The sequence below is a fragment of the Mustela erminea genome, chromosome 3, assembly GCF_009829155.1.
Source record: "Mustela erminea isolate mMusErm1 chromosome 3, mMusErm1.Pri, whole genome shotgun sequence".
Taxonomy (NCBI): domain Eukaryota; kingdom Metazoa; phylum Chordata; class Mammalia; order Carnivora; family Mustelidae; genus Mustela; species Mustela erminea.
The window spans coordinates 138,832,710-138,845,601 of NC_045616.1; the positions used below are offsets into that span (position 1 = coordinate 138,832,710).

Genomic DNA, 12,892 nt, shown 5'->3' on the forward strand with positions numbered 1-12,892 from the left:
CACAAGTAAGAATTGAAGTATTGTTTCTGCTATGGCATAAAAATGTGGGATAAAGCCCTAAACCTCATGAGTGAGTTCTGATTCACCCTTTGCATTTCTTTTTACTGCTCATGTTAAGCATTGAGGAGGGGCACTTGGCTGGCTCAGTTGGAGGAGCACGTGACTCTTGATCTCCCGGTCATGAGTTCAAGCTCCACACTGGATGTAGAGATTACTTAAACAAACTTCTTTAAAAATGGTTAGATTATTTTTAAAGAATTAAGTAAATAAACAAACACTGAGGAGAAGCCAGTAGCGGAGGGTCTGGGTCATGGAGAAGATGAGGAAGAGGTGAAATGGAGCATTTATGCATTGTTCAGAGACAGGAAGTAAGGGGGAAGGAAATCGTCCAACAGAAGACGGACTGTAAGAAGGAAGAGTGGGTGGAAATGAACGGGGAAAGTAAAGAGAAAACAGAGAGAAAGCAGAGGGAAGAAAGAAATGCTTGCATGAGGGAGAGTAGTCTTCCGTCCTCACCAGGAAAGATTTGGCATCCTTAGCAGGGACCTCTCTGAAGATCCTGTCTCCTTATCGCTCAGCTCCAGCCTCACTAACTTCCTTGCTGCTCCTGCGCACTCCGGCTTTAGGGCCCTCCCTTTGCTGTCCTTCCTCCAGGTACCTACCCCGCTCTTTCCTCCCTTCCTTCAAGGCTCTGCTCAGGAGACTGTTCTGCCCACACTCTACAAAAAGCACCTCCCTCCTATCTTTGCCTGGCTTTATTCCTAAAGCTGCAGTCACTGTCCGCTATACTATTTGGTCCTTGTCTGACACCCTCCTCCTTTTTCCCCAGAAGGTAAAAGGGACTTCCTTTTCTCCCCGCATACATCCCCCCGACATAGCCCGACACTTCAGTGGGGTGGGGGTGGGAGGGTTGAAGGTGGGGGGAAGAGGGTGTTCTGGAGAGATGTTTGGGGTTGTGCTTCCAGTCCAACAGACTATAGCATTCTTTTCCTCTCCTCCCCCGTCTTTCCCTCCTCGATTTTGAGGCTGGGGACAAGAAGAATGAGCGAATAAGGAAGTGTACAAATTCATCTAGCTCAAATTCTTTTTTCTTTTTTTTTTTAAGATTTTAAAAAATTTATTTGAGAGAGCGAGTGACAGAGAGCCCACAGATGGGGAGGAAAGGGAGAAGCAGGCTCCCTGCTGAGCAAGGGCGTCCCACGAAGCGGGGCTTGATCCCAGGATCCTGGGATCATAACCTTAGCCAAGGCAGACCTTAACCCACTGAGCCACCCAGGTGCCCCTCCAGCTCAAATTCTCACGAAGCGTGCGCAATCGAGAAGGACTGAAACAGAGCATTGCACACGAAAAAGTGAAAGGGTGAAAAGTAAGAAGAGGAGGCTAACCGACGTCACTCTCTGTGGTCACTCTCCCTGATCCCCCCACGGCAGGACGAGGAGCTCCTCGCACTCTCCTCTATCGCCCCTGTTGCGGCTCCCTTCCCCGGTCACTTCCCGGTGGAGAGCTAGCTGCCAGACCGCCTTCTCCCGCCGGTTCCCCCAGGCCCGCCTCGGCCAGAGGCCCGGCACGCGCCCGCCAGAGCCGCGAAGGCGGCCGGGACTACAGCTCCCAGGGTGCCGAGCGCAGGGGGCGCCTGCGCAGTGCGGCGGGAGGTGGCGGTCTGTTCTCCGCTGAGGAGGAGCGGGGCAGAGGAGGGAGGCAGTGGGTGAGAGTTCAGAGTTCAGCAGCAGCAGCCCGAGCCCATGATTCCCATATGCCCTGTAGTTTCTTTCACCTATGGTGAGTATAATGTACCCCGCCGAGGTCCTTGCCCGGCCCCTTACCCGACCCGGGGCCGCGGGGAGACGCGGGGGTTGGGGCTGGCTCCGGGGAGGAGGCGGCGGCCGCCACCGGGGCGTGCGAGTGAGTGAGGGAGTGCGAGGCGGGAGGGGGAGGCGGCCGCGGCCCGGGCCCTGGCCCGGCGAGGGCGGCTTCTCACAGCGCCTCTCTCTCTCCCTTTCCCTCCCTCGGCGTTTCTGCCCCAACGCACCTCTCCTCCCGCCATGGGACCCGACTCTCCGTGCCCGCCGCAGTGCCCAGCCGGCTGGGGGAAGATGCCAAAATGGCGACCGGCAACTACTTTGGATTCACCCACAGCGGGGCGGCGGCGGCGGCGGCTGCGGCCCAGTATAGGTAACGGCTCCCCGCCCTCTCCCTTCTTTCCCCCTGCTCGCTCTTCCGCCCGGATCCCGTCGACACGACGCCCCCGCGCCGGACCCCGCCCGGCGGCCCCGAGCCCCGGCCCGAGGCTGGCCGGGCCCGGCGGCCTCTCCCGCCCCGCGGGGCCCGGCCCGGCCCGGCCCGGCCCGGCGGCGGAGAGCGGCCCCAGGGGGGAGGGCGGGACCGAGGGACGATCGAGGTGTTGAGACGTGGAGGGCCGCCGGGGCTTTCCGCGGCCCCGCAGCTAAAATGGCCTCCCGCGGCCTCGGAGCCCCGCCGCCACCTCCGCTGGGCCGGCTGAGGGGCGGGTAGCGAGGCCAGGCTCGGATCTCCCCCCGGCCCCCGCCCCGCCTGTCCACTCCCCACCTCTAATCCCTCTCCCACTTGGGGAACGGAGAGGGTGGGCGAAGGGGAGTGCCGAGGCGCGCTGCCCACCGGCCTCTTCCGCGACGCCTCCCGTGCGCCAGTCTTCGCCCGGTGCTGCGGCCCCCAGAGCCCAGATAACGTGTCGTTTTTTCGGCTCCCTTCTCCTTCGGCTCCTCCTGTCCCTCCGCTCGAAGCGTGCAAACAAACTGCGGGTGTCACTACATTGATTGGGTTCCTTTAGTTTTTTTCCTCCGGGGAGAGATGTAAACATACCAACCACCTGTGAATTTGTAGTTGGTGGACTGGAAAAGATGTGCGAAGTTTCTAGTACTGGTAAATGAATCCCTGGCCTTGTTCTAACTATTGAGTTTTGGCGGGGGCGGGGGCGGGGGGTGGGGGGCGGTAATAATTCCCCTTGGCGGGTCTTTCTCCCAGGACTGGGCGGGGGGGGGGGGTGCTGGGGGGGAGGTGCAAGTGACATTATATTGACTTACTCTGATGCATCCTATGAAATCTCTACATTAAGGGAAGCTCTAATTTCTGAAGTGTCTGTAATTCATTATACATCTTACCAAATGAGAAAAACACGCTAGATTTTGTGTGTGTGTGTGTGTGTCGTCGTTGTTGCTTTTGAGTCAGTCTGAGACATTTTCTTTAGATTCAGACCATAAACCTACAGGGTTCCTAAGTGACAAGCTTTTTATAGAGAGATTATATTGGATAACTGTTAACTATTTGGTTAAACCCAGGTAACTTTTTCATCTCATTAACTTCATGTGTTGGGTTGTGTAATGGAAAGGGCATCACTGGGAATCAGACCTGGCTTCTGTGTCTTTTTTTGCTCTTGAATTTATGACGTTGGGGACATACTTATTTGGGCTTTCATTTTCCTCATCTGTAAAATGAGATACTGGGCTATCTTCTTGGGTAAAAGCCTGTGATTCTGAGAAAGTTGCCGGATTTCATGGAATTCTAAGATGCCATTTATTTGTAAAGGGTGACGTTATTTTATGTATCATTAAAAAAAATTGCTGCTAATTAAAATATAATACCATGGTTACAACCCCATTGATTCTAAGAGCTGTTAAAATGTGTAAATGCATTATATTTACAAAATTGGTATTTTTATAATTGTTTTGAGTGTCTTGAATGCATGTGGCATTTTTTTACAAATCTGTTCTATCTTGAGACATGTTCCAGAAAAAGGACTGAGATGACAAATTCTTGGGACTTTTTAGGTATTAAATTCTTGGCTTATAAGTTGTGATAATTAAACTAACAAAGTGTCAGTTACTTTGATAAACACCTTTTAGACCAATAATTTTTGTGGGGAGAGAAAAAAATCTAACCATTTTCTTTTTCTGGGAAACAAGATAGCTAATCAGCATCTGTGCTATAAATCCTGTGCTACCAAGTACTATGTGTTCTAGACAAAGCTGTATTTAGCCATTAAAAATGTGACTTGTTTCACACAGCAATTTTTGTTGTTACTATGGGCAGAGTGATAGATTTTAGGATTATTTACTTAGTAAAAATGTAGTGGGTTCTTTGGCAGTTCCAAGTATTTTTTCTATTGCAAACCTACAGACAGAAATGGAGGAAATGGCAACTTAAAGATACTTTTTATTTTTTTAATAAAATAGTTGGATGTATGTAATTTATCCTGGTATAGAAGATTAGTACAGAATTTCTGTATCTGATTTTTTCTTTGGCTTTGAATCTCAAGTTTCAGTAAACTGTAACAACCATCCAAATTACTAAATTGTTATGTGTATGTCTAATGAGGAAAGACTAGTATTTGGGCTATACTTACTTATGCATACATATGTCAGCAAAACTAATTGTTTAATGTGCTGTGTCCCTCTTATATAGATAAGGTACATGAAAAGTTGTTTGCTTTTAATGGGAAGAAACCAGGCCCAATACTGCTAATACTTTGGCTCAAGGAAGATAAGTAGCCATAATAAAAGGATATGCAAAGAATGCAGTGATGATGCTTATTTTTTTTCTGCCTAGAAATCGTTATAATGTAACTTAGATGGAAGACCAAGGCTTACTTTGCAAGTTTTTTGTTGTTGTTTGTGGGGTTTTTTGTTTTAATTTAAAGGATGCAGACTTGGGGAAATTTTAAGCGTTTACATGTGAATGATGTGTGTAGTTGCTATGCCTGTCGTTGAATACAGATAACTGAAAGTAACCTAAATCTTCATTGCATTCTGCTTCTTAGTTTTCTTGGTTATGTAGCTATGTAAAGCTCTGAATTCTGCTACTTCTAACTGTTAACCGCTAGATAAGCTAACTTTTTCATTTGTGTAATGCATATTAAATCTTTTTGTGATAAGCATTTACTTAGCCTTTGTGCTGCACATTCCATCAACTACTGAATATTTTTCTTCCTCTTTGTATTTTTTTTAAGTGAATAAACCTATTACGCCCATTTGCCACTCTTGCAAATGCAATCTTTTCATTTTCTGACCTTTCATGTGCTTTTTACCCTTGGAAATGAAGAAATCAAAATATTTTAAAGTATTAATTTGTATGTGTTTATGTATGTGTATTTGGTAGAATTTGTGGGGCACAGGACAAAGCAGATCTCACGTACGGTGAAAAAATAGGCTGGTTTCGAGGCAGAAAGGGGACTTGGTTGGGTATGTAACCTACTTTAATAGAGTTACCTTTTTTTGTTTGAGAAGATAGACTTACGGATAAATCTAATTTTGTGATCTTGGGAAAACGTATTTCAACAGTTAGGAGGACTTAGGGTAGCAAAGAATGTGAGGGAAGATAATCCCCAGTGGAAAAAAAGTTTTCTGATCGTTTCATAGACTTAAAATCATTTTTTTTTCACTCCTTCATTGGAGTGATACAGAGGTTCTCATTCAGAGAACCTCTTTCAGAGAGGAGTTTGTGGCATACACAAATATATATATGTAATACATATGTATATATGTATATATATGTATATATGTAATATAAATATAAAGTAATCCATTATATTCTGCTATTAATAGGACATAAACTTTTTTTTTAGTTTTAAACAGCCAGTTTCCCTTTGTTATTTAGGAAAGCCTTAGACATCAATTCCTTGACGTTATCTAATCAAGCTACTTGTCTGTTAAAACCTGGGTAATCTAAATCTTTAGCCTTTGCTTAAACTAATTTTCTTTGTCCTATATATACTTAGTGTATCACTAAATAGCTTAAAGTTAGCGATTTGAAAAAACCATTTTGCAACTTTTTTTAACCCTTCTTATATCTAGTATTTATTGAATTCAAAGGCTTTAGGGTAGAGATTATATAAAGATGCAGAATAATTACTTTACCCCCATAGTCTTCGAGTCTTAGCAAATATTGTTAAATGGTAAATGTTTACGTGAATCCTGACTGTTTGCTGGACATTAATCATCTGCTACAAAGGCATCTCATCCAGTGATTCTTGAGATATCTTTACTATGTCTGTTCCTAAAAGATAATTATTCTCTTCACATCATTGAGATAGATAACTTGGGTAGGCTGATTAGCTGATGAATTTTCCTTTTCTCCTCCTCTTCCTTTTTTACTTTATTTTGAATGTAGTGGTAAGAAAACTATGTCTTGAGGAAAGAATAAGAGTAACACTGGTAAGGTAGAAAAGGAGTAATCACTCACGGAGAAGGTGAAAAACCAGGTGAACAGGTTTTCGAAACCAATCATGGTGATGGAAATTTACTGGCTGTACAGAAAAAAAAAAATTCTGCAACTGCTAATTATATCAGCTCTTTCATTGTTGAATCAGAGATCTTGGGATTCATATTGCATGAATGAGTTTGAAATAATGAAAATGTTCTAAAAGCATTGCTGCTGTTACATTAATGATACTTCTGTGATATTAATAGTTTTAAGAATAGTTGTGAGACAAAATACTCCTGTATAGAACGTTTAAGGTGTGTGTTTGTGCTTTCCTAAATGGCTTTACCATATACTCTCACAAGAAGAGCATGGATTTGGAGCTTCTGAGACTTCAGATTTGAATCCAGGCTCTATCCCATCAGTCACTTGGCCAAATCACTTCATTTTTCTGAGACTGTTCCCTCAGTTAACTTTCCTTTGATCAAGATTATATATAAAACCTTCTACCCTAGTGCCTGATTTTCAGTAAGCATTTTACCTAGGTTAGTTATCTATGAAGTATAGGTATTTGAATAATACTATAAGGATTTTTTTTTAAATACTATAAGGATTTTAGAGGAACTCCTTCGTTGATGTCTTTCATATACTTTATATAGTGAACATCATAATCTTAAGTTAAATGTTTTAAAAGTAGGCATTTGAGTATCAATTGATAGGTCTCAGGTTCCATGTCAGTTTAATTGGGAAGGAAGGAAATTTTTTATTTGCAAGTGATAGACAAAAATATGGGATATAATAAGCATTCAGCAGATTTTCTGGATCTAAGATTAGGCAAAAATTGGTAAAGTTACTATTTCAGCAATATTGAGTTAATAAATTTCAAATTAAATCTTGTTTTTATATAGCCACAAAGCCTATTAAGTAGAAATAAAACAAATGAAATTTGCAGAACATTTAAGGAAAAAAATACATTAGGATATAAAGCCCATAAAAGAAGACATAAATAAATGAGGATGGGCTGGGTTCGTGGAGTGAAAAAAATCAATACTATCAAGTTATCAATTTTCGGGGCACCTAGGTGGCTCAGTCGTTAAGCATCTGCATTTGGCTCTGGTAGTGATTCTAGGCTCCCTGCTCGGTGGGAAGCCTGCTTCTCCTTCTCCTACTCCCCCTGCTTGTGTCCCCTCTCTTCGCTATGTTTCTGTCAAATAAATAAATAAAATCTTCTTTAAAAAATTTATCAGCTTTCTCCTAAGTAATCTATGTATTTAATGTAATTCCAGTAAAAATCACAACAGGTTTTTTGAGTTACTGGATCAAAAGAGATTCTAATGGTGGTGATGAAGACAATATTTGTCCAAAAGTAGTCATGACAGATTTGTAATAATATGACAAGCAAGGTCATATGTTACCACATACACAAACTTTATTCGGTATAGGGATAGACATAGATCACTGGATTAAAACTGAGATCCCAGAGATGGAATTATGAGCAGTTGGATTATAAGGTATAAATGTTTAAATAGACATATTTGTAAAACCAGCCAAATTATTTTTCGGAAGTACACCATCAGGTTAACCAGAAGACAGAGCTTGGGGCTTGTAAGTGTAGTAATTGACAGATTGTGTTAGAATTAGTAGGTACATGATTAAAGGTGTGGAGTGCACCTACTATGCTCAGACAATTTATGTCCTTGGCACTCTTACCTTAGAATTAGGGTCACTGTTCTGAGTATAGCATTTCTGAGTGTTGTGTGAAAGCTGTGTGCTTTCATGCATGTAGAGGACAAATAAAGATTAAATAAATATGACATTGGTTTTTTTTGTTGTTTTAATATAAATCTTCTCATATATAATATGTATGTTAAAATACATTTTTAGGGAGTAACACATGATATTTAATGAGTATCTACAATATGTGCAGTCTCTGCACTCAGGAGTTTACATTTATGTAAATTTATGATCATACCTGAATTTTAATGAAATACTAAAATGGGGAATTGGAGGATTCTGACTATGAAATTAGGGATATGCTTCATAGTCTTCCACGCAGAAAAATGAGGGAGATTATTTTATTATTTTATTATTTTAAAGCATTTTATTATTTTTTTTCTTAGGATTTTATTTATTTGAGAGCATAAGCAGGGGGAGCAGCAGAGGGGAAGGGAGAAACAGGCTCCTTGCTGATTAGGAAGCCTGACTTGGGACTCCATCCCTGGGATCATGATCTGAGCTGAAGGCAGATGCTTCACCAGCAGAGCCACCCAGGTGCCACTGAGAGAAGATCATTTTAGACCGAGGAAATGTGTTGAGCCAGGACAGAATTGTATGATGCTTGGTATGATTGAGAGTGGATGGGTCTGAAGTCAGACTACCTGAGCTGAATCCTGGTACCCTATACCACTTGCCATTTGACAGTGGAGAAACAGTCTCTTGATACTTAAGTTTCTTCATCTTTAATCTGGAGATAATACTGTTCCTTACCTCATAGGATTGAGATTTTTTTAAAAAATTCTCTGTTAAAGTGCAATATATATAAAAAGAACTGCACATATAATAGTATAGCTTGATGAGATGTCATATACTGAATATACCTGTATAACCAGCACCCAGATAAAAATAAAAACAATATTACCAGCATCCCGGGAGGCTTCTACATTCTCCATTGTGTTTTGAGGACTCATTAATGTAGTATTTGCAGAGTTCTGGAAACAGTCCCTGGCATATATTACATCCCCATTAATGTTAGCTATTATATTCAGTAGACCGTTTGGAAATGAAGCTTAGGAAAGGGATAAGGGTTGGAAGTATGAATCTGGATATCATTTATATGGTAGTGATCCCCATTATATACAAGTGTATGAAATGCATCATTTAGTAAACATTTTTGAATGAATGAAAGAAAAAAAACAGAGCAGACTTGGGGAACATCTGTGTTTAAAGTAGGGCCAGAGAAAGAAACAAATACAGAGTAGGCAAAGAGCTATGAGAATGTCATAAAAACCAGAAGAAGAGAGGTAGTAAGCAATGTTAGTTATCAAATTATAGGTATAATTTTAATGGGTAGCCATTATAGAAAACCTCAAATTTACTTATTTGGAACTACAGAAAGACTATGATAAAATTTTGCTTAAAGTAAGTTTTGTGGTCTCTATTAGGGCATGCACAGTGTCCCTGGAGGGAAAGGCCTTCTCCCTGTTTCTCCAGCCTCACTGTGAGGTGGATAAGGTTAACTTTACTGCTTGTGTCCTAGATCTTTTGTTAGAAACCTGCTTTTCTGTCCACATACTTGGACCTTCATCCTGGGGGCTAAAAAAAAAAAAAGTTTTGTGGTCTAATTTAGTATTCATATAAATTCTTGAGGGTCTTAGAGATCAAAGGGGCATAAAATATTGGGAAGCACTATTCTTAATGGATGAAAATAAAATTTTTAAATCTTTTTTTTATTTCTTGGAAAATATAGTATATAAAATGCATTACAGTGATAGGGTAGTCAGCTTTAACTCGGAAAGAATGTTTTTGAAAAGTTTGAAGAAATCTACTACTTTTTTGATAGGAAAAATAATATAGAAGCCATTTAAATAGTAACCATATAGATGAGGGCAAAGAATGCTCTGATTTATGAAGATGGCTTTATGATTTCTCTCACTCCAAGTTCTACCCACCCCAAACCATTTTTTACTGTAAACAGAATGCTCATCATAAAATGTAAATTCAGCACAACACTTTTGCTTACAATTTTAAGTGGCTATCCATTGCTTTTAGAATATCTGGTTATCCTACTTTTAAGAATTTCAGGATCTTATTACACATTTGTAATTCGTTTCCCACATTTATGAAATCAAAAGACTTCTGAAAATACTCCTGGTGTGTTTGTAAAACATTTGACAATAAAAACTGACCTTAAGTGTTAGGAGGCTATTTTTAGTTTTCTTTCATCTCACTTAGTGTGAGTGTTCTTATCTTTCGCTGGGGAAATTTTTCTTGAGTTCAGAAAGTTATAGGGCACTTTGGTTTAATTGACTTATGGTATCTACCAGCTTTTCTTTCACTGGCAAAATTTTTCTTGAGTTCAGAAAGGTAAGGGTACTTTGGTTTAATTATGGTATCTAACTTATGGTGTACATAATTAATTTTATGTACCCAGACGTTTGTGGGGTTTGATTTTTGAGCAGTTTTATTTACACATAGTTAAAAGGATTGCCATTTCATGACTTTTTCTTCCTTAGAGGTCTTCCAAAGAAAATCCTCTAATTTTTAAAAGTTAAATAGTGTGGGGCACCTTGGTGGCTCAGTGGGTTAAAGCCTCTGCCTTCAGCTCAGGTCATGATCCCAGGGTCCTGGGATCGAGCCCCGCGTCGGGGTCTCTGCTCTGTGGAAAGCCTCCTTCCTCCTCTCTCTCTCTCTGCCTGCCTCTCCGCCTACTTGTGATATCTCTCTCTCTCTCAAATAAATAAATAAAATCTTTAAAAAAAAAAAAAAAGTTAAATAGTGTTGGGGTGCCTCAGTGGCTCAGTGGGTTGGGGCCTCTGCCTTTACCTCAGGTTGTGGTCCCAGGGTCCTGGGTTCGAGCCCCATGTCGGGCTCTCTGCTCAGCAGGGGGCCTGCTTCCTCCTCTTTCTCTCTCTCTCTCTCTCACTCTGCCTGCCTCTCCACCTGCTGGAGATCTCTGTCAAATAAATAAATAAAATCTTAAAAAAAAAAAAAAAAAGGTGGAATAGTGTGCCTGGGTGACTCAGTCAGTTAAGCCTCTGTCTTCAGCTCAGGTCATGGTCCCAGGTGCTGGGATCGAGTCCTGCGTCGGGTTTCCCTGCTCACCTAAGAGCCTGCTTCTTCTTATCCCTCTGCTACTCCCCCTGCTTGAGCTCTCTCCCTGCCAAATAAATAAATAAAATCTTTAAAAAAAAAATAAGTGGAATGAAATCCATTTTATTTTCCAATTACTATATGGATCCACTGGATCCTTTTTATAAGTCTAAGATTTACCGTATGATAAATGGTAAATGGATTTTATTTTTCCCTGTCTTGAAACATTTTGCTGTTTCATTATCTTGGGAATTATTTCCTTTTGTCACTTTTTGCCAACTACTCTAAAAAAGACTAATACGATAGAAAAATGGAGGAATGTTGGAGTTACCTAGAAGGGTGGTACAATAGTAAAGCAATTGGAAGACACTCATTGCCCAAACTTTTGCATCTTTTTTTTTAATTTTTTTATTTTTTATAAACATATAATATATTTTTATCCCCCGGGGTACAGGTCTGTGAACCGCCAGGTTTACACACTTCACAGCACTCACCATAGCACATGCATCTTTTATTTTTTTAAAGATTTTATTTATTTGAGGAAGAACAAGATAGCAGGGTAAGGGGCTTTCCTAGCAGGAAGCCTGATGCCAGGCTCCATCCAGGAACTCCAGGATCATGAGCTGAGCTGAAGGCAGACACTTAACCAGCTGAGCCACCCAGTCACCCAATTTTTGCATCTTTGAAGATGGTATGAAAGAAAGTAGAGACACTGCCTTTATAGTTAGCTTTTAGTTTTTTCCTTCAGCACAGCTGAGCATTCAAATTGTCCATACTCTGTCCATATTGGCAGAGAAGAAAAGACAGGAAGATGTTTAACAATTATTAGATAAATAACATGAATGCAAAAAAACAGCATCACTCTAGACTAATGATGATAGTAAAATTGATTGTAAAAGCAAGATCTCAGACCAAAAATCTTCAGGTACAGTGTCCTAGGTGAAAATTTTTTTAACTGGGAAGTCAGTCAGTGAAAGATAAGTTTTTCTAAGGTTAAAAAAAGTAAATATGGTGTTTTTATCAGGTCAGTTAGTAAGAGTGACTTCATTGTGTAATATTCCATGAAAAGATCTCGAACATCTCAGTTTGCTAAAAGTGTATATGGCAGCAGTTCTTTCATCTTCTGTGATGTTTGTGCACCAGAATTTACTTCATATGATTTATTAGTGGATAGATGCTGAAGGCAGGTATGTATTCAAAGATAATTTGGAGGAGATAAATAGTGTAGAAAGGAAAAGACTGATTATATATTGATCATTCCAAACTTAAAATTGAAAATGTTTTGCGGTTATGGAGCAAAGATGACTATCTCTCTTAAAGCCATCAAATGTTTTTTGTGGGTTTTTGGGGTTTTCGTTTGTTTTTGACTGAGCGAGAACGCACACAAGCAGGGGGAAGGGCAGAGAAAGAGGGAAAAGCAGGCTCCCCGCTGAACAGGGAGCCTGATGTAGGATTCAGTCTCAGGACTCTGGGATTATGACTGGGCCAAAGGCAGATGCTCTAACCCTAGCTGGGCCACCCAGGCACCCCAGTCCATCAAATGTTTTTAAAAATTTTGCAAGCATTGCATTTTGGCAGTGCAGGTACAAAAAGAAAAACCAGAAGAATGATGTTAGAATTCATTAGAGATAATATTTGAAATCTGCAATCAGCATTTATGAGAGAGAAATGTTACAGATTCGTGCATGAAAGTTGATTAGCGGTTCTGTTCAGAGAACATGGTTCATTTTAAAACCAGGAGCAAATGGAATAAAAATTAGGGTCTACTGCTGCTTTTAAGATTTCTGATAGGTTTTATTATCATCAATGTTATTATTATCCCTTATTCTTGTGTACATAATTTGTCAAATGACTTCAGAAGTACAAAAGTGCAAAAGGTCCAGTGGATCCAGGTAATGGTAATGACTTTTTT

At 40.9% G+C, this 12,892-nt stretch overlaps 1 protein-coding gene across 3 annotated transcripts in view; it reads left to right on the plus strand.

Annotated features, from left to right (window-relative positions):
* The first annotated feature begins 1,630 nt into the window (after positions 1–1,630).
* Positions 1,631–12,892, plus strand: part of ZFR (zinc finger RNA binding protein) — an 85,589-nt gene continuing 74,327 nt past the window's right edge. For all 3 annotated transcript variants that reach the window (XM_032337678.1, XM_032337679.1, XM_032337680.1), the window contains exons 1-2: positions 1,631–1,779; positions 2,073–2,172. In XM_032337678.1, coding sequence (XP_032193569.1) covers positions 1,743–1,779; positions 2,073–2,172 — 137 coding nt within the window. In that variant the 5' untranslated portion in view covers positions 1,631–1,742. The remainder of the gene's footprint in view (positions 1,780–2,072; positions 2,173–12,892) is intronic.